This window comes from Psammomys obesus, unplaced genomic scaffold (assembly GCF_907164565.1).
Source record: "Psammomys obesus unplaced genomic scaffold, mPsaObe1.curated_primary_1811, whole genome shotgun sequence".
Classification (NCBI taxonomy): domain Eukaryota; kingdom Metazoa; phylum Chordata; class Mammalia; order Rodentia; family Muridae; genus Psammomys; species Psammomys obesus.
In genome coordinates, this window is record NW_026596088.1 from 1,704,172 (window position 1) to 1,721,914 (window position 17,743).

Here is a 17,743-nt window from a genome sequence, read left to right on the forward strand (position 1 = left end):
TTGGAGGTCTCAATACAAACTATAAAAGTTAAAAAATATAAAAACTTTAATGATGATAAATGATTTAAGGTACTGTTATTTTAAGACTGTTTATAACTTTAACATTGATCAGATTTTAAATTGTTTCCCAAGCCAGTTTGTCTCCGTTTGTAAACCTACAAAGATTCTTGTAAGCTTCAGAATATGTCTTAGATCCACCTGCTACAAGTCAAATGGACTCCAGATAAGTACACCTACCTATTCCTAAAAATGGAAAATTTACCCTGGTCTTGGGGTTCTTCACCTTCCCCAATGACTATATTGTCCCTAGTCTATATTTGTCTCAGCAGATTTTTCACTTGTCTGACAGACTCCATCCAGGGATCACCTGCTGGCTGCAAACTGTAGAGCTCTGGACTTCCTGAATGCGGATAGAAACCAGTCCAGTCAATGTGATTGCTTCCTGTCTTTCAGCTTATCACCTGCTAATCACCTGCTTCTGATAATTGCTCCATTGTCCAGCCTTTGACTAGTATTTCAGCCTTCCCGGGCCCCATAACAACATCCTAACGTCAGCCGGAAACAATTACGGAAGAGACTACATCATTATCCCACCTAACAGGCTGAAATGCTACATCAAAAGGGGTTCTTTGGCATAAGCTAAAAAGGGTTTCTAAGTCGCGCTGTGCTATGCTACATGCTGTGTCGACACTGTGTTTGTAGAGGATGTCCGCGGTGACGTGTATGAAAGTGGTAAATGTTGGATGGAACGCCTGCCGCACAGAGGTTGAGGAGACAAAGCTAAAGTCCTCAGCTTCTAATGTTCCGCCCACCCGGCACTTCCGAGTACGAGGACTACAATTCCCAGGGTGCCTCAGTCTTCCACCAACCAGAAAGACGGATTTTTCCAATGGGCGGGTCCCGGGTAAGGCTGGCTTAGGGGGAGGTTTAGCCAATGGGTGAACTGAACAGAATCGAAACCTTCTTTGATTGCACCAAAGGGATTGGAATCTTTGGCGCCATTGTTTTAGTGGACGGTGGGTGATAAACGGGTGAATCGACCAATGAAAAGGTGGACAGGCGGATCCAGAGCATGTGGGCGGAAAGAGGTGCTGACTGACAGGCTGTTCGTCCAATGAAAGGTAGAGTCTCTGGTGTGGGGGCTTGGCGACGCTGTAGAGGCCGGTGTGTGGTTAGCTGTGTGAGAGATGGCGGAACCGGGGAGAAGGCGGGGGGCGAGGTCCCGCGGTCGTGGCGCCGGCCGAGGCTCTCGGAGAGCCCGGGTCGCCCGTGGCCGGCGTCCTTGCGCTCCGCACTTTCCGTCTCGGCCCATTCCAGACACAGTGCTTGTGGACTTGGTCAGTGACAGCGATGAGGAGGTCCTGGAAGTCGTCGGGGACCCGGTAGAGGTGCCGGCCGCCTGCCCCTCCGTCCCGGCCGCAGCGGGGCGGGACAGCGACAGTGACAGTGAAGGGGCGGACGAGGGGCCTGAGAGAGCCCCGCGCGTGTTGGTCCGACGGCGGCGGCGGCGACGGCTGCTGGATCCCGGCGAGGCGCCGGTGGTTCCTGTGTACTCCGGGAAGGTGCAGCCGGGTCCCCAGCGAGGGGTGTTGAGGGAGTGCTGGAAGTGCGGAGTTCCGGGACTGTAGTCTTCAGGCGGAGGGAGGCTGAGGGACTAGGCACCAGGGACGATCAGGAAGGACCTGCCTGGGACTGGTCTTCGGGGCATGCTGGGTTTTTAGGTTGGAGGAAGCCAGAGAGTTGAATATTTAGAGGGGGTGGGATGGGAGGGTCCGTGGGGATTCAGAAAGGACTCGGGGGTTTCCAGGAACCCAGGGCCCTTAGGTATTCTGGTGAACCAGATGGCTGGGGCTAGCAAAGGGGTTAAGAAGGGCTAACAGCCTGCATCCTCACAGAGCTTTAGGTGAACGGGGTGGGAGGAAGGTACTGCATCATTTTGGATGGTGAGGAAGCCATGATAAATGCCTTTCAGAGGTTGGAGTCCTTAGAAAAGACAATAACTAGAATCGAGAGAAGAACCATTCCCATCTCGAGTGGAGTTGGCAGGATGTGAGACCCACCTTCTCTCCCCCTTTTGTCTTTGTAGGTACAGAGCAGCCTCAACCTCATCCCAGATAATTCATCCCTCTTGAAACTTTGCCCCTCAGAGCCTGAAGATGGTAAGGGAGGGCCTGAAGGGAGTGTCCAGCACTGGCTTCTCTGAGACTTGATAGCGTTTACATCCCAGCGGTCAGGGTCCTCTTCTCTCTCCGTTTCTCAGTGCTTCAGTGGAAGCTAGGGTCTGGAGAATGGTGATCAGGTGCTGTCCTATTGACACACATCCCTGATTCTAACTGGGATTGGAGGAAGGAACTCCGGCATCTGACCTAGGGAAAAGTTCTGTCCAGAAAGGAGCTGGCTCATTTATCAGAAGGCCCAGGAACCCACTTAGCCATGTCCACCGCCTCCCCACTTTAGAGCCTAAGAGGCATAAGAATATGTTCGTGTATGGGCTTTGAGGTTCTTCCCCTAGCCATCCTGATTATGTTATCATAATAGAGGTGAAAGGAATGCTGAGGCCCAGTGTCAGCAATTCGACAGTGTTCCATTCCTTGGGAACACTGGAGCCCGGAGACTGCTCTTTGAATTTTATCTGCCCATTCTCTATTTTTTCCTACTAATAGGCTAATTTGCAAACCCCTTTAAAGGCCAGGGACTAAGAGTCAAAGCCAGTAACAGGAGAGTAACTAGTTTTCAGAGATCTGAAACCAAGACTTCTTCCTATTCAGTGAGGGAGTGTGGTAGGCCAACTAAGAACAGGCTCAGAAGTCACGTGGCTGTGTTTGAATCCTTCGTAACTGTGTGACCTTGGCAAGTTTTCCTCATCAGGAAAATGTGGGTAGTAGTGAACCTATTGAAGGACTTTTGGTGAGAATTAAAGCGACTGTGTTTTATTTGCCATGTACATGGTTTAGGGATAGCACCTGGAATGTAGAAGTGTAACATGAAAGACAGCGGTATCCTTGATGTTCAAACCCAGTATTGCAGATTATCTCTGGAGGGTGTTTTTAAAAGTGTAGAATTGTGGTGTTGGGGAAATGGCTCAGTGGGTAGGAGCACTTGCCCCATAAGCCTGATGGCCAGACACCCACACAGGCAGACTGGGTGGCGCACATCTGCAGCGCCGCCACTCGCATTGGGTACAGGAGGGTGCTGCTGGAAAAAGTTGTCCTCTCACCCTAACACATGTGCTATGGCATGAACATTGCTCTCTTCCAATAAATAAATTTTTGTTGTTGTTGGTTTTTCCATTTTTTAATTAATTAATTTTTGGTTTTCCCAGACATGGTTTCTCTGTGTAGCCTTGGCTGTCCTGGACTGTCAATGTAGACCAGGCTGACTTCGAACTCACAGAGATCTGCTGCCTCTGCTTCCAATTACAGGCATGCGCCACCGTGCCTGCCTTCCAATAAATAAGTCTTTTTTTTTTTTTTTTTTCTGAGGCAGAATTTCTCCGTGTAGCCTTGGCTGTCTTGGACTCTCTTTGTAGATTAGGCTGGCCTCAAACTAACAGAGATCTGCCTGCCTCTGCCACCCTGAGGGCTGGGACTGCAGGAGTGAGCCACTGGGTCTGGTCTAAGAGCCAACTCCTAAAAGTTGTTCTCTGACCTCCATGTGCTTCATTCTTCTCACACAGATGCTTGTGTTTTTTTTTTTTTTTTTTTAGCATAGTAAATAAGTAAACAATTTTAAAAAAACACCCCTCAAATTCTTGTCTAATATTGAAGAGTACTACACAGGGGCTTGGGGTGTTGGCTCAGTTAGTGAAGTGCTTACTGTGCAAGCCTAAAGACCTAATTTTGAGCCCCAAAACCCAGGTAGGAAAAAGCTGAGCACTGGGGAGCTGGAAACAGGCAGATTTCTGGGGCCTGCTGGCCAGCTTGGTCTAATCAACTAGCCACAGGCCAGTGAAGGACCATCTCAAAAACAAGATGCATGGCACCTGAGGAATGACACTTGAAGCTGACTTCTGGTCCATGCATATACACATACATACTCAGACATGCACTTATACATGTGTATACATACGTTCAAGCTGCTGTGTGTGCCTCCTAAGGTTTTTTTTGTTTTTTAGCATGCGTCTCCTGCCCCCTTTTGTTGGTGGAGATTGAATTCAGGGCCTCTGGGTGCTAGACATGTGCCCTATCACTGAACTACACCCCACCTCTTGTCTGCCCACTTTTAGAACGAAGCTCAAAAAAATAAAAACCCAGAGTCTCTGTGGTCCATGCTGGCCTCTAACCCCTGACCTCTGCCTCAGCCTCCCCAATACTGAGATTTGCATGTGCCATCACACCTGGCCTCGTCCAGCCCTTCCTAAAGCCTTTGACTCGTTTCTTCTCCAGCCATCTCTTAGCTAACCGTTTCCTTTCTCTCCTCTGCCCGTAGAGGCAGATATGACAGATTCTGACAGTCCTCCCCCTGAGGATGCCCTACCTACAGGTTCTCCCTGGAAGAAGAAGCTGAGGAATAAGCACGAGAAAGAAGAGAAGAAAATGGAAGAGTTTCCGTGAGTGAGGCTGGGGCATTAAGGCCCTGGGAGCAGGAAGGGGTATTGCAAAGATAAGCTGAGAAAGCAGAGCTTTTGGGTGGCTCCCAAAAGGCTAGGGTGAAGGGATGGAAGTGAGGCTCAGATGTAGAGGAGATGGCTCGTCCTAAAGGCTGATACAGGGCCTTCTAGACAGTCCTTCGGAATGGCAGTGGAAATATGGGCTATGGCTCAGACTCCATCAGCTGTCCCTGTCCACTCTGCTTCTCTGTAGAATGGGGCTAGTCCCACTACTTGAGAATCAGTACCTGGTGTAAGTGCCTGGTGTCTGTTGGATAATTGATATTTTCCTAGAAAGTGATTTAATCCGAAGTGAGTTGTTTCCATTGCTCATTTTTGGGTCATGTAAGTATAAAAACAATGTCCCTTACTACGTATGTCTTCGAATAAAGTGATGCTACCGAACGTTTTCCTCTTGATCCTTCACTCTTGGGTTCTGGAGGTCCCCAGCTCAGAAAGGGAAGCATGTACTAGAATCACTCCTTTGCTGCCATCCTGCCCTTCTCTTTTTCTGTAGGGACCAGGACATCTCTCCTTTGCCCCGACCTTCATCGAGGAACAAAAGCAGAAAGCATACCGAGGCACTCCAGAAGTTAAGGTGTTGGGGTTGGGAACCTTGGCTGCGGTGGAGAAGGGCAATTTGAGAGGTTCTTCAGCCCCAGTTGTCCCCATGTTCTTTTTTGTACCCAGGGAAGTGAACAAGCGTCTCCAGGATCTGCGCTCCTGCCTGAGCCCCAAGCAGCACCGGAGTCCAGCCCTTCAGAACGTAGATGACGAGGTGGTCCTGCTGGAGGGGCCTGTCTTGCCACAGAGCTCTCGACTTTTTACGCTCAAGATCCGGTGCCGGGCTGACGTAGTCAGGTTGCCTGTCAGGATGGTGAGTGCTGTGGCCTGCAGGGGCAGGATCGATGTCTTCCCTTGGAGAGACAGGTATTGAAATGGTGGGATGCTAGTGGGAGGGACCCAGCTTCTTTCACGTCCTGCTCTCTGGTTTACCCACCACTCTTTCGTCTCTCCATGCCTCTGCACTTGTTCACGATGTCTCTCGTTTTCCTCATTGTCTCTTTGGCCAGCTTTACCCAAGGTTACTTAGCTTCAGGTCAGATGTGATGGTTGGCACTTACTGTAATCTCAGCACTTGGGAGGGGAGGCATGAAAATCTAGAATTTGAAACCAGCACGGACTTCATAGCTATACCCTGTTTGAAAAAACACACACACAGAAATACGTGGTAGCGTTATGAGGCTTTTTTTTTTTTTAAGATTTATTTTTTAATTATGTCTAGGTGTTGCTTAGTGGTGGTGTGCATGTTTTTAATCCCAGCACAGAGGCAGGTGAATTTCAGGGAGTTTGAGGCCAGCCTGGTTTATAGAACTATTAGTTCCAGGACAGCCAAAGCTACACAAAGAAACCTTGTCTCAAAAAACACCCCTCCCCCCCAAATTATGTCTAGGTGTGTGTCTACATTTAGGCATGTGCACATGAGTGTAAATCCCTGTGAAAACAGGCATTGAATTCCTAGGAGCTAGGGTTACAGCAGTTGTGAGCTGCCTGGCTCACAACTGAGTGCTGGTAACCAAAATCAGGTCCTTTGGAAGAGCAGCGAGTGCTCTCAACCGCTGAGTCATCTCTCCAGCACCTGAAGCTTTTTGTCTTTTTAGGAATCCTTCTCTAGGCTGAGCCTTCTGCCTCTCTCCTTCCAGGGCCCCATGCTTCCGTTTTATGCTCTTACTGCCTTGGACAAACCAGATAGCATACAGTAACCCTGAGTTTCCCCCGCTTCCTGTCAGAGGTTGATATTTGTGCAGGATGATCAGTTGAGGCGGCTATGGGAGTGTGCCTTCATGAGCACAGGCCTTGCAGGGACGGGCAGCCAAGCTCATGCTTGCACGCTGGCAGCTTGTGGTCGCGCCAGTGCTGCTTCTCTGCTCTATAGAGTACTTCTAACATGGAGAGTGTTTGGCCTTGTGCCTCAGTGCCAGAGAACTTGGCATGGCATATGTGAGTCCCATCTCTAGCACTGAAAGAAAAGACTGAGTTTACCAAACTTTGTAATGGGAGATTTCCTCAAAGGCCCAGATTTCTGACTTTAAGGAAAAAAAAAATGGTAGCAGTGTCTGAAGTGAATATGGGGCTCCAACCCTTTTACTGCCCTTTTCACCTCCTAATCTGCAAATCCATGACTGTGTTTGTTTGTTTGTTTGTTTGTTTATAGCTTATTTATTGGCTTGGTCGCGTGTTGTCTTCGCGGATGTGTTCCTGTGGGACACAGCCTGAGTGCACGTGGGTATGTGCAGTGTGCATAGGGTGTGCATGCGTATGCTTGTGGAGGCCAGAGCATCATGTCTGCTGTCTTCCTCAGCTGCTGTCTACCTTCGTTTTTTGAGACGGCCTCTTCTTTGTTTTTTTGGTGGGGGAGGGTTTCGAGATAGGGTTTCTCTGTGTAGCCTTGGCTGTCCTGGACTCATTTTGTAGATCAGGCTGGCCTGGAACTCACAGAGATCCCTTGCCTCTGCCTCCCCAAGTGCTGGGATCACAGGTGTGTGCCACCATGCCCAGCTGAGATGGCCTCTTCTTAAACCTGGAGCTCACTGATGCGGCTCTTACTCCACCTCCTCAGCAGGAGGATGGCAGGTGCTACCTGTCACTCCTAGCTTTTCATGGGCTGCTGGAGAGCCAAAGTCAGGTCCTCTTGCTTGCATGCCAAGCTCTTTACTGACTGAACCATCTCTTCAGCCTCAGCTGTTTAATTTCTCTGTGCTACTTGCCAGGACTACTGCTTGCCAGGTAAATATGGTGAATTTCACAACTGAAGAGTTCAGCAAGTAGCCCAGGCCAGAAACTTGTGTGTGAGGTGGCGGCTCAGGGTAGGGTGTGGAATTTCAAGGCTGGGAGATTCCTTTGTTTGTCTTCTAGTCGGAGCCCCTTCAGAATGTTGTGGATCATATGGCCAATCATCTTGGGGTGTCCCCAACCAGGATTCTTTTGCTCTTTGGTGAGACAGAACTGTCCCCTACTGCCACCCCTAGGACCTTAAAGCTTGGAGTGGCTGACATCATTGGTGAGTGAAAGGCAAGGAAGAGGGGCCTCGAGGAAGCTTTGCCATGGGTGGTGGTAGCAGGGATAAAGGGCAAGTTTCAGAGGCAGGTTCTGCGCCCAGCACTCCAGCCGCCGAGTATCTCAATCCTGCTTTTCGCAGATTGTGTGGTGCTAGCAAATTCTTCAGAGGCTACAGAGGCATCCCAGCAGCTCCAGCTCCGGGTACAGGGGAAAGAGAAACACCAGATGCTGGAGATCTCACTGTCTCCTGTAAGTAAAGTGCTGTCTGTGCCCCTCCCCCTTCCTTTGCCAGTCTTCCGGCAGTTGGTCAGTTGTCAGGGCATGGACTCCTCCTAGCTCTGACCCTGCAAATGCGCCTCTGTTTCTGGGTGCCTACCCAGCCTAGTCATGGAGAGAAAGAATATTGTTCGGGTTCTATTTTAGTTACTCTTTTGTTGCTATGATACAACACCAGAAGGATGCAGATTTTTGGGGCTATGGTTCCAGAGGTCAGAGTCCATGATGGCTGAGTGGAGGCAGCCTGCAGTGCTGCTAGAACAGCCACTGAGAGCTCCCCTTGCTAACCACAAGCAGGAAACACCTAAAGGACAGGATTTTTTTTTTTTTTTTTAACTCCAAAAGCCTCTTCCAATGACTTGCTTTCCCCCAACAAGACCATACTTCCTAACCTTCCCCCAAAAATGCTAACACCTGGGGATCAAGTATTCAAATACCAGAACCTATGGGGCCATTCTCATTCAATGCATATTGCTATAGCTTCCGTCCCATTTCTGCTAGCGACCCTGTGCGTCTATGTTAGTTAGTATTCTATTGCTGTGAAGAGACACCATGACCACATTAACTCTTATGAAGCAAAACATTTAATTGGGGCTGGCTTACAGTTCAGACGTTTTTTACTCTGTTATCATCATGGCCACATGTGGGGCCTACAAGGTGCTAGAGAGGTAGGTGAGAGGTCTATGTCCAGATCGTGAAGCAGTAGGAAGAGAGACTGATACTGAGCCTGGCTTGGGCCACCCCAGTGATTCCCTTCCAACAAGGTCACACTTATTCTAACAAAGCCACATGTCCTAATCCTTTCAAATAGTGCCACTGTTATGAAATAGCATGTGGCATGGGGGAAGTTCCTTTGGTTGGCTGACCCAAGGAGTGGCCCTGAAAAATTAGGCCATGCAACAGATCTGGTGTAAAAGAGGTTTGTTGGGGGAGGGAAGAGGAGTGAGGACCTGGAGAAGGGGAACAGAGCCATGAGGGCAGAGGGGGAGAGGGGCGGGGCACGGAAACAGAGCTGGGGTATTGGGTGGGTTCTTTTGAACCAGCACACACCTGGCACACCTGGTGATGGCAGCTGCAGCAGCTGGGGTGGGTGGTGGGGTCATGCCATAAGCAGCTGCTAAGTCCCCGAGAGCAGGCTGGTGATAGAGCCTGTATGCTAACAGCAGCTCCCTGTGAGCCTGTGGGGGCCATTTTCACGCAGGCCACGCCAGCTCCGTTTCCCGTATCCTGCCCTCTTCCCATTAACTGGGAAGAGCCCTTGATTGGTAATAATGACAGTTATCACGCGTGTCTTTGTGCACACATGCCATAGAGTATGTATGCTGGTCAGAGGGCAACTGGAGGGGATCTGTTCTCTGCTTCCGCCAAGCGAGCTCTAAGGACTGCAGTCGGGGCCTCATGCTCCAGCAGGCGCCTTTACCTTCGGAGTTAGCTCACTGCCCCATTGTACTGCCCAACTTAAACCATCGGAGGCGTGCACTGTGCATAGTGCACACCTTGACTTGACTTGAGGCAGCAGCTGAATGTCCTGAATATATCTTCTCTGAAGAGCAAGGAAGGATTCTACTACAACTGAGAGGCTTAGAAGAACAGAAATCGAGTCTTCTCTCCTTGTAGCTTTGGTGGCAGTGAGAGTTCCTTGGTACTCCTGGTGTCTCTGTCTTCCCTTGTGAAGACAGCCATCTGAATGTGGTGTGAGCACATCTTACCATGATCATATGCCCTAAATCCAGAAAGACCACATTTACACGTACACAACAAAGTGTCTTTGGGGCACACAGTTCAACCCAGAGCACCTTTCTAAGTCATAACAACTTACTTCAGCGTCTGTGTTCACGAGCTGGGCGTGGTGGCGCACGCCTGTAACCCCAGCGCTCAGGAAGGCAGAAGCAAGTGGATCTCTGAGAGTGAGTCCAACGGAGTCTTCAAAGTGAGTCCAGGGCAGCCAAGGCTACACAGAGAAACCCTGTCTCGAAAAAAAAGAACAAGAATCTCTGTTCACTTTATCCATGCATCTGTTCCTGAGGCTTAGAGAGCCTGTTTATCTTGTAGCCTGCCCCCTGGGCTCCCATCCTCCGTGGCCCCCATGCTACAATTTCCAGGGAACCAGCGACTAGTTCCCAGAGAGGAGCCTGCCTTCCCCTCCAGGATTTTCAATCTCCTGATGTGCCCTTGTCTTGTTTCATGTCCTTTTGTTTTGTTTATTTTGCTTAATTTTTAGAAAGGGTCTCCTTACGTAGCTTAGAGTGGCCCGGGAATCAGTCACTTTATGGCCCAGTCTGGCCTGAAGCTCACTGTGTAGCCAGGTTGGCTTGAGTCTCACTATATAGCCCAAACTGGTCTGAAACTTGTAATCTTTCTGCCTCCACCCCACAAGTACTGTCATTTCAGGCATGTGCAGCATGTTTGGTTGAAAGTTAACCTTTTTGTTTTGGTACTGGGGAACGAACTTAGCACATTAGACTTGAAAGTGTGTGATCACGGCACTGCACCCTTGGCCACTGTCCCACATTCTCTGTTCCTGTAGGTTCTCCCAGCCTGCCTTGCACATTTTACACCTGTTGTTGTATCTATGCAGGACTCTCCTCTTAAGGTCCTTATGTCACACTATGAGGAAGCCATGGGACTCTCTGGACACAAGCTCTCCTTCTTCTTTGATGGGACAAAGCTTTCCGGCAAGGAGCTGCCAGCTGATCTGGGCATGGAATCCGGAGATCTCATCGAAGTGTGGGGCTGAAGCTTCCTCCCTCTGTTTGGATGCAGAGCCAAGACTTGGGGATAATAGCTCCCGCTTTTACTATTATTATTTTTGCCCCATAAGGGCTAACAGAAATGAAACTAGAACTTGTTTATTTATTTATTTCTGGTGCTGGGGATTGAACCCTGGACTGTGCACATGCTAAGGATGTATGAAGTTGAGGCAAAACCAAGACATGACCTTTGGCCTGTTTTGTTAACCATAGTCTCAAGCAATTGGCTGGTAGTTGTGTGGCCGTGGCTGTATGTTTGTGCTGTACTTGGCAGCCCATGGGACACAGAGAAGGGATACTGGCTTCCCTAGCATTTCACGTTCACTAGCCCTTCACTTCATCAAATATCTGTTCTGTGAAACTGCATATATTGAGTGTTTTGAACTAAATGACCATTGCATTTAGGTGCCCAGGCCTCAGATTTATGCCACAGTTGGAGACCAACAATGACATTAATTCTCATCTGGGGCCTGAGAATGCAACTTGAGGAACATTCCCTGATTGCAGGAAAATATAAAATATAAAAGTGATGACATATATACTGACGCTGAGGAGTAGGTGGAAAAGTGGGTGATCTTTACAGGCTGACGACAGTTGTGTCTTCAGCCTTGGCATCCCCTCTTCCAGGGCTCTAGCCAGTGTCTGCTACACACTTCCTGGAGTGTACATGTAGCACGTTAGAGCACATGCAGCTGTTGAGTTTGGAATCTACTCTAGTGTTGGGTCCTCCCTCCCTCATGCGCTCTCTCTCCCGTTAGCACCCTCTTGGGATATTTGTCCTTTGAATATGACTGTCCTTATAACTATCTGAATGCGTGTGATTGTACTGTATAGACACGGTATTGTGCAATACACATTCTGTCTTCGCTCAGTGTGAGTGATGATCTAGCCAGGTTAGCAGCTTCTGGATCCGTTGCTGCTCTGATCCGCTGTGGGTGCCACACTGTGGCATTAGATGGGTTTTCTCACACATTACCTTAAGTGGGAGATGCCTGAGTCTCCAGCTCCTTGGAACCATATTCGAGGCCATGGCAAACATCTTTTTATGTGTCTCTCTGGGCCAGGAGACGTACTTCTCTGGCCTACTTGTTCAGGGTGACACTGTTGATTATACAGGTTCATCTTTCTGCTTTTTCCAGGGTTTTCTTCAGAATGTGGACTGGCCTTTCTTGGGGCTTCTCTTTTTTGCTTCTCTTTACCAGCATTTGATGCTGTTGGATTTTCTGATTTTAGCGGTCCACATGTAAAAGCACCACACATCTTAATATCCTATCTCCATTTCTTATGCATATCCACCCTCTGGTTTGTCATTGTTAGCTCCTCTTGTCTTGTGGGGCTTCCTTTTGTAGGTGTTTCTTTTCCTTGAGGAGTTGCTTGTGTTCTGGGCAATTGCAAATAACCTACAAAAATAGCACTTTTTGTGTCCAGGGGGATTTTCACCAAACAGACATTCTTAATTTTAATGTAGACAGTTTGCTGTTTTTAGACAGTTTTTTTTTTTTTTTTAAGGGAAAATGAGAAAGAACTTCCAGAATGGGAGGGGCTTCAGTGGGGAATCTCAGGATTGATACCTTTGGATTTCTAAACTAGATTAAGAAAATAATTTTCTTGTTAGCGTGATAGTTTTTTTTGTTTGTTTGTTCTTTTGTTTTTTTGTTTTTTGCTTTTTTCTTTCTCATATTGAGATCACTAAATGAAACTGGAGTTGTAACTGGTCTTCCCTGGTGTGGGTAAACCATTCTGCGCCCTCCACCGTGGTTCTCACTGGTTGCTGCTGGGCTGTGCTGGTTACCGACTATCGTATGTCACTTATAAACCATCTGAAATGCACCTTTGTGTAGGAGAGCAAGTTTTATTTTATTTTTGATTATAACGAGCCAGTTTTCTAAGCATTGTCTACTAAAACCATTAATAATATGTAGTCTGATTTTCATGAAAGTATGTCAAGTTATTTTTTTTTTATGTGTGTGTGTGAGAGAATGTCATTCCTTTGAATTTTGTAATGTTTAAATAACCTATGATGTGGTATAGCTTCCAGGTTTTTCAGCTCTTGTATGGCCATATTGAATCTGAACATACTAATACATATTCAATCTCAACTAAATAAAGGGAGATGCCTTTTCCTTAGGAGCACTTGATGATTTCTGTCTTTGTGGCTCTTATGTGATCCAAGATGAAGTTCTTGTGACAGAGACCATTAGATATTCCCAAACACCCATTCTTTCTTGTCCTTGGCTAGCAAAACCCATGGCTTTTAACAGTACAGAGACACTCTGAATGAAGACACTAGAACCAGCTTTTTTGAGTCTATGAAACGGCCACAGACTCAACTAACCATAGATCAAAATTATTAAGGAAACTTGGGCATGAGATTACCTTGCCTGTAATCCCAACAGTTGGGAGGGAGGAGGTTTGTGAATTTGAGGCTAGCCAGGGCTACCTACCAAGATATCATATATATATATATATTGTTACTCAGTAGGCTGAGGCAGTATTTGAAGGCTCAAGGCCTGCTTGGGCTAGAGTGAGTTCAAGACCAGCCTGGCCGGCATTCTGAAACTCTGTCTCAAAGACAAAACAAAACACTGGGCTGAAGGCAGAGCTCCGCGGTGGTGTGCTTGCCTGGCTTCAGGGTCAATCCCTAGCTTCTTGAGTTCTGTGGGGTTGCTTAGCCATGTGGCTGGACCTCTGACCCCTTAGCAAGTGCTAGAAGGTCCAGTTTTCCTCCAGTTTCTCCTTGTACTTAACAAAGACTTCCTTTGAAACACTTATGAACGTGTCACAGGCCAGTTGTGGCACTTCCCATGATCTCATTTCTCAGGGCAACCCCAGGAAGCAGAACTTTTACAGAAAAACTAAAGCTTAATGAGATTAAACCTGCTAATCCCCACAGTTCACCCACTGCAGAGCCAGATTTAGATACAAGTGGACTTGACCTAAGTGAGACTCGGAACTCTTGAGACTGGTACACTTGAGTGTGCACGCAGTGTCCTGGGAGCCAGGTAAAACGCCTCGGAGCTGGCTCAGCAGCGAACGGCACTTGCTGCTCTTGTAAAGGAACAGAGTGCAGCTCTCAGCACACTCATCAGGCAGCTCACAACTGCCTGAAACTCAACCCAGGGGATCCAGTGTCCTCTTCCAGCCCCCCAGGCATTTGTGCACATGTGGGTGCACAGACATACACACGAATAAATCATTTGTTTTTAAATGAAGGGCCAGATACTGTTATAAAAAAGGAAAATCCCAACTGTGTGATTTTACCAATGAAGACTCAGGAGCCAGATGCTGGGGTGAAAACTTGCTAGCTCAGAGAGGCAGAGAAAGCACCCAGCTGACCTTCCTTCTCAGTTCACATCTCAGAAGAAAAAGCCCAAAATTCACTAGCTCAAATGACAGCCCAGGAGGAAAAGGCCAAAAAACCCAAGGCCAAAGGCTTGCTAGGTCAAAGCTCCAAAAGCTCAAAGGCCAGAGAGCTAAAGCCAACGAGCTCAAGAGCAAAAGCCAAAAAGTCCTTTCTTCTTCTCCACGCTGTCTTAAATACCCCTCAACTCAAAGTCTCTCCTACTCTTTAATCCCTGTCAGCTGGCTTCTTGCTCTGATCTCTTGACCTAGGGTTCACTTTATTAACCTGTGTACAGAAAGCTCTAAGATTAAAGATGTGTGTTAGGGTTGGGTGAACCACAGCATTATCACCTGTTTACAATAAACAGAAAGTTCTTGGATTAAAGGTGTGTGATAGGGCTCAACCACACCACACAGGAAGCAGGGTTTTACAGTATACACTTTTGAGGCTCACATTCGATCAGATAGCCTGCAACACGATAGGGTGGCACACACCCTCAATCTTGGCACTCAGGAGGCAGACGCAGGGGGAGTCTCTGTGAGTTCAAGGCCAGCCTGTTAAATATTAAGTTCCAGGCCAGCCAGAGTGACATTGTGAGAGACTGCCCCATCTCAAAAAAAAAAAAAAAAAAAGAGGGGGGGGGGGGGGGGGGGGGGGAGAAGTGGGTAGGAGCACCTGAGTGACTACTCAGTGGTTAAGAACACTCATCACTCTTGCAGAGAGGACCCAGGGTTGGTTCCCAGCACTCACATGGTAGCTTACAACCACCTGCTAATTTCAGTTCCAGCAGATCCCACACACCCTTTCCAGACCTCTGAGGGCACCAAGCGTAGACACACACACACTCATAAAGCAAAATGTGTGTATGCACTGGAGCATGTGATTGCAACAGCGAGACTCTGGACCTCCTGAGGCTCTGAGGAGCCTGGGATGCTTCACTCTGTTGGGTAGTGGTTTTCTATGTAGCTCAAGCTATTTTCTGACTCAAGATCTTTGTGCCTCAGCCTCCCAGGTGCTGGGATTGTAGATGTGTGGCACACACCAGCTATTTTGCCTTCTCTTATGTACCTTTGCAATCTCCAGTCTCCCCAACCTCCTCCTAATTCGGAGGTTAGTTCTCCCTAAAAGCTCTTGCAGAGCTGGTGACATCATTTTCATGTCCCACCTTAGCATTAAACAAGGCTCTACCTTCCTCTACTTCTATTTGATTGTCTGTTTCCTGTTTTCCCATCAGTCTGTAAGTGCTTGGCAAACAAGATCTTGCTGTTTTCAACAATGTCCAGCCCCAATGTTCATGATCTCACCAGTCACTGCCTCCCCAAAGCTTATTAAAGGAATACATTTCATGTCTCAAAGAACCCCACTGCCACCCCTTTCAGTGAATGTGTCACCCCCCCGCCCTGTTTTTGTGCTGAGGATGGAAACCAGGCCCTCATTTAGGCTGGGCAGGTGTTCTACCACTGCGCTATGGTCCAACCGTAAGCACAGGCTGGGCCCCACCCCGTAAACTTCACCTTCCTCGGTCTACTCCACAACTGCTCCCCACACCTCGATGGAGTTTTGATATGTGGCCCAGCTAGCTTCTAACCAGCTTCTGTCTTCCGTTTGTTCTCAGGCCAGCGCCTTCGGTCCCTCTCCATCCCATGTCCTGCCTGCTAACACTGCTTCCCTCTCACCCCCTCTCTGCCACCGATTGTCAGCTCTTCTCGAATTCCAACTCAATTTTAATACTGATTTTTATTTTATTTTATTTTATTTTTTGAGATGAGACTTGTTAGATAGTCCAGACAGCTTCCAACTCCTGGGTTCGAGTGATCCCCTTACCTCAACCTCCTGAGCTCCCGGAACTATAGGTGTGTACCCAGCCACTAGATTTTTTCTACGAATTGAGTCATGCAGTCCAGCTTCCTTCATCTAACGGTGGTTTTAAATTTTAACCCTTTGTTAGGTTTTTAGTTTGCCTGCGTGTCATGGCATATGTGTGATGCAGAGGACAGTTGTGGCAGTCAGTTCCCTTCTATCGTTTGAGTCTTAGGGATGGAACTCAGGTTGTCAGCGTTGGCAGCAAGTATTTTATCCTCCGAGGCCTCTTGCCAGTCCTTACGTATTTTTGAGCTTTTATCTCTCTCATCACCATCTAGTCCAGGCTGGCTTAGGACTCTCAATATAGCTCGGTCTCAAACCCTCAAACTTTTGTCTACCTCTTCCTCCTTGGTGCTCCTCCCTCTGAGAGAGAATCTTTATTTTTAATTATTTGTAATGTTTTTGAGACTGGGTTTTATGTACCCAAAGATCACCTTAAACTTAACTATTGCCATGTATCAAGGACCACTGTGAACTTCCAATCTTCCTCCCTCTACCATCTGCCACTGGCCTGGCAAATGAGGTGCTGGGGGATTGCAGAGTTTCAGGCATGCTAGGCAAATATGGTATCAATTAATTACATCCTCCGTTCTGGAAGTGGGATCACAAAGCAGTATTTTCATAGAATTACAGTAATTTGTGTTCAGAAAAACAAGTGCCAGAGGGGGTGCCACACAACTTTAGTACCAGCACTACAGAGGTGTGAACGGGAGACAGGCAGATCTCGGTGAGTTTGTGGCTACCCTGGTCTAAAAACTGAGTTCGAGGCCAGCCTGGTCTACAGAGTTCCAGGACAGCCAGAGCTCTGCAGAGAAAATCTGTCTTGAAAAACAATAACAACAAAAAGTTAGTTCCAGAACAGTCAGAGCTGTTACACAAAGAATATTTGGAAGAAAATAAAAGGAAGAAAAATAAGTAAAAACAAACAAACCAAAACAAACAAAAAAAGAACTTCTGCCTTGAGTGCTGAGCTAAAAGGCTTACTTTACCACAGCCGTGGAACTGGGTTTTGTTTGTTTTGTATTATTTGTTGTTTTTAGTTTTTCGAGACAGGGTTTCTCTGTGTAGCCATGGCTGTCCTGGATCTCGCTCTGTAGACCAGTTTGGCCTTGAACTCACAGTGATCCTCCTGCCTCTGCTTCCTGAGTGCTGGGGTTACGCCCAGCTTGTTTGTTAGTTTTTGAGACAGGGTTACCTTTTTTGTAGACCTGGTTTGTCAAGGAACTCACTTTACAGACCCAGGCTGGCCTCGAACTCAAAAATCTGCCTGCCCCTGCCTCTCTAATGTTAAGATTAGGGGCACTATGCCATCACCGCCTGGTTTTTGTATAGGGTTCTTATTCTTGGTTCTTCACGTTGCGGTTCATTGGTTCTGAGCCCCTGCCTGTTCTACAGGAGAGACAGCAGAGGGCGCGAGGATTCCAGTCTTGGTTGGCTGGAGGAAAACTCGTTGTGGCCATAGCTAATCCACAGGGATCTTTTTGTTTGAGCCAGGGTCTCACTCTGCGTGTAGCCCGGCTGAGCTGGCACTCGCTATGCAAGCCAGACTGTCCTCGAAGTTGCAAAGATCCGCTTGCCTCCGCCTCCTGAGCCGTGGGCATTCACTGACACCCCCGACTCCGTAGGACTCTCAAGTGTCCACAGTGACAGCTCACGGTTGGGGGGGAAAAAGTTTTTTTTTTTTTTTTTCCCACGGTTATTCATCCAGCAATTACTGAGCAATGAAGCTCTCCGCCAGTCACAGAAAAATAGAGGAACCTGCTCACTAGCATCTGCAGAGATGTGTTAATTCCCAACCTCCGAGATCCACTACCTCGCGTGAGGACGTGACATCGGATAACTGGGCCTTCCACCCCCGGCGCT

At 48.0% G+C, this 17,743-nt stretch overlaps 1 protein-coding gene across 1 annotated transcript; it reads left to right on the forward strand.

Annotated features, from left to right (window-relative positions):
* The first annotated feature begins 1,176 nt into the window (after positions 1-1,176).
* On the forward strand, positions 1,177-12,812 carry Nfatc2ip (nuclear factor of activated T cells 2 interacting protein). Its single transcript, XM_055627579.1, has 8 exons — positions 1,177-1,562; positions 2,087-2,159; positions 4,429-4,549; positions 5,106-5,186; positions 5,279-5,465; positions 7,505-7,649; positions 7,788-7,897; positions 10,503-12,812. The coding sequence occupies exons 1-8, from the start codon at positions 1,188-1,190 to the stop codon at positions 10,659-10,661; spliced, it is 1,251 nt and encodes a 416-aa protein (XP_055483554.1). The 5' UTR covers positions 1,177-1,187; the 3' UTR covers positions 10,662-12,812.
* Positions 12,813-17,743: the final 4,931 nt, after the last annotated feature.

Excerpts from the sequence above, each read along its gene's own strand:
- Nfatc2ip (XM_055627579.1), top strand. The coding sequence starts at position 1,188 with ATGGCGGAACCGGGGAGAAGGCGGGGGGCGAGGTCCCGCGGTCGTGGC. Across the intron at positions 1,563-2,086 it reads TTCCTGTGTACTCCGGGAAG|GTACAGAGCAGCCTCAACCT; the intron begins GTGCAGCCGGGT and ends TTGTCTTTGTAG. Across the intron at positions 7,898-10,502 it reads TGGAGATCTCACTGTCTCCT|GACTCTCCTCTTAAGGTCCT; the intron begins GTAAGTAAAGTG and ends GTATCTATGCAG.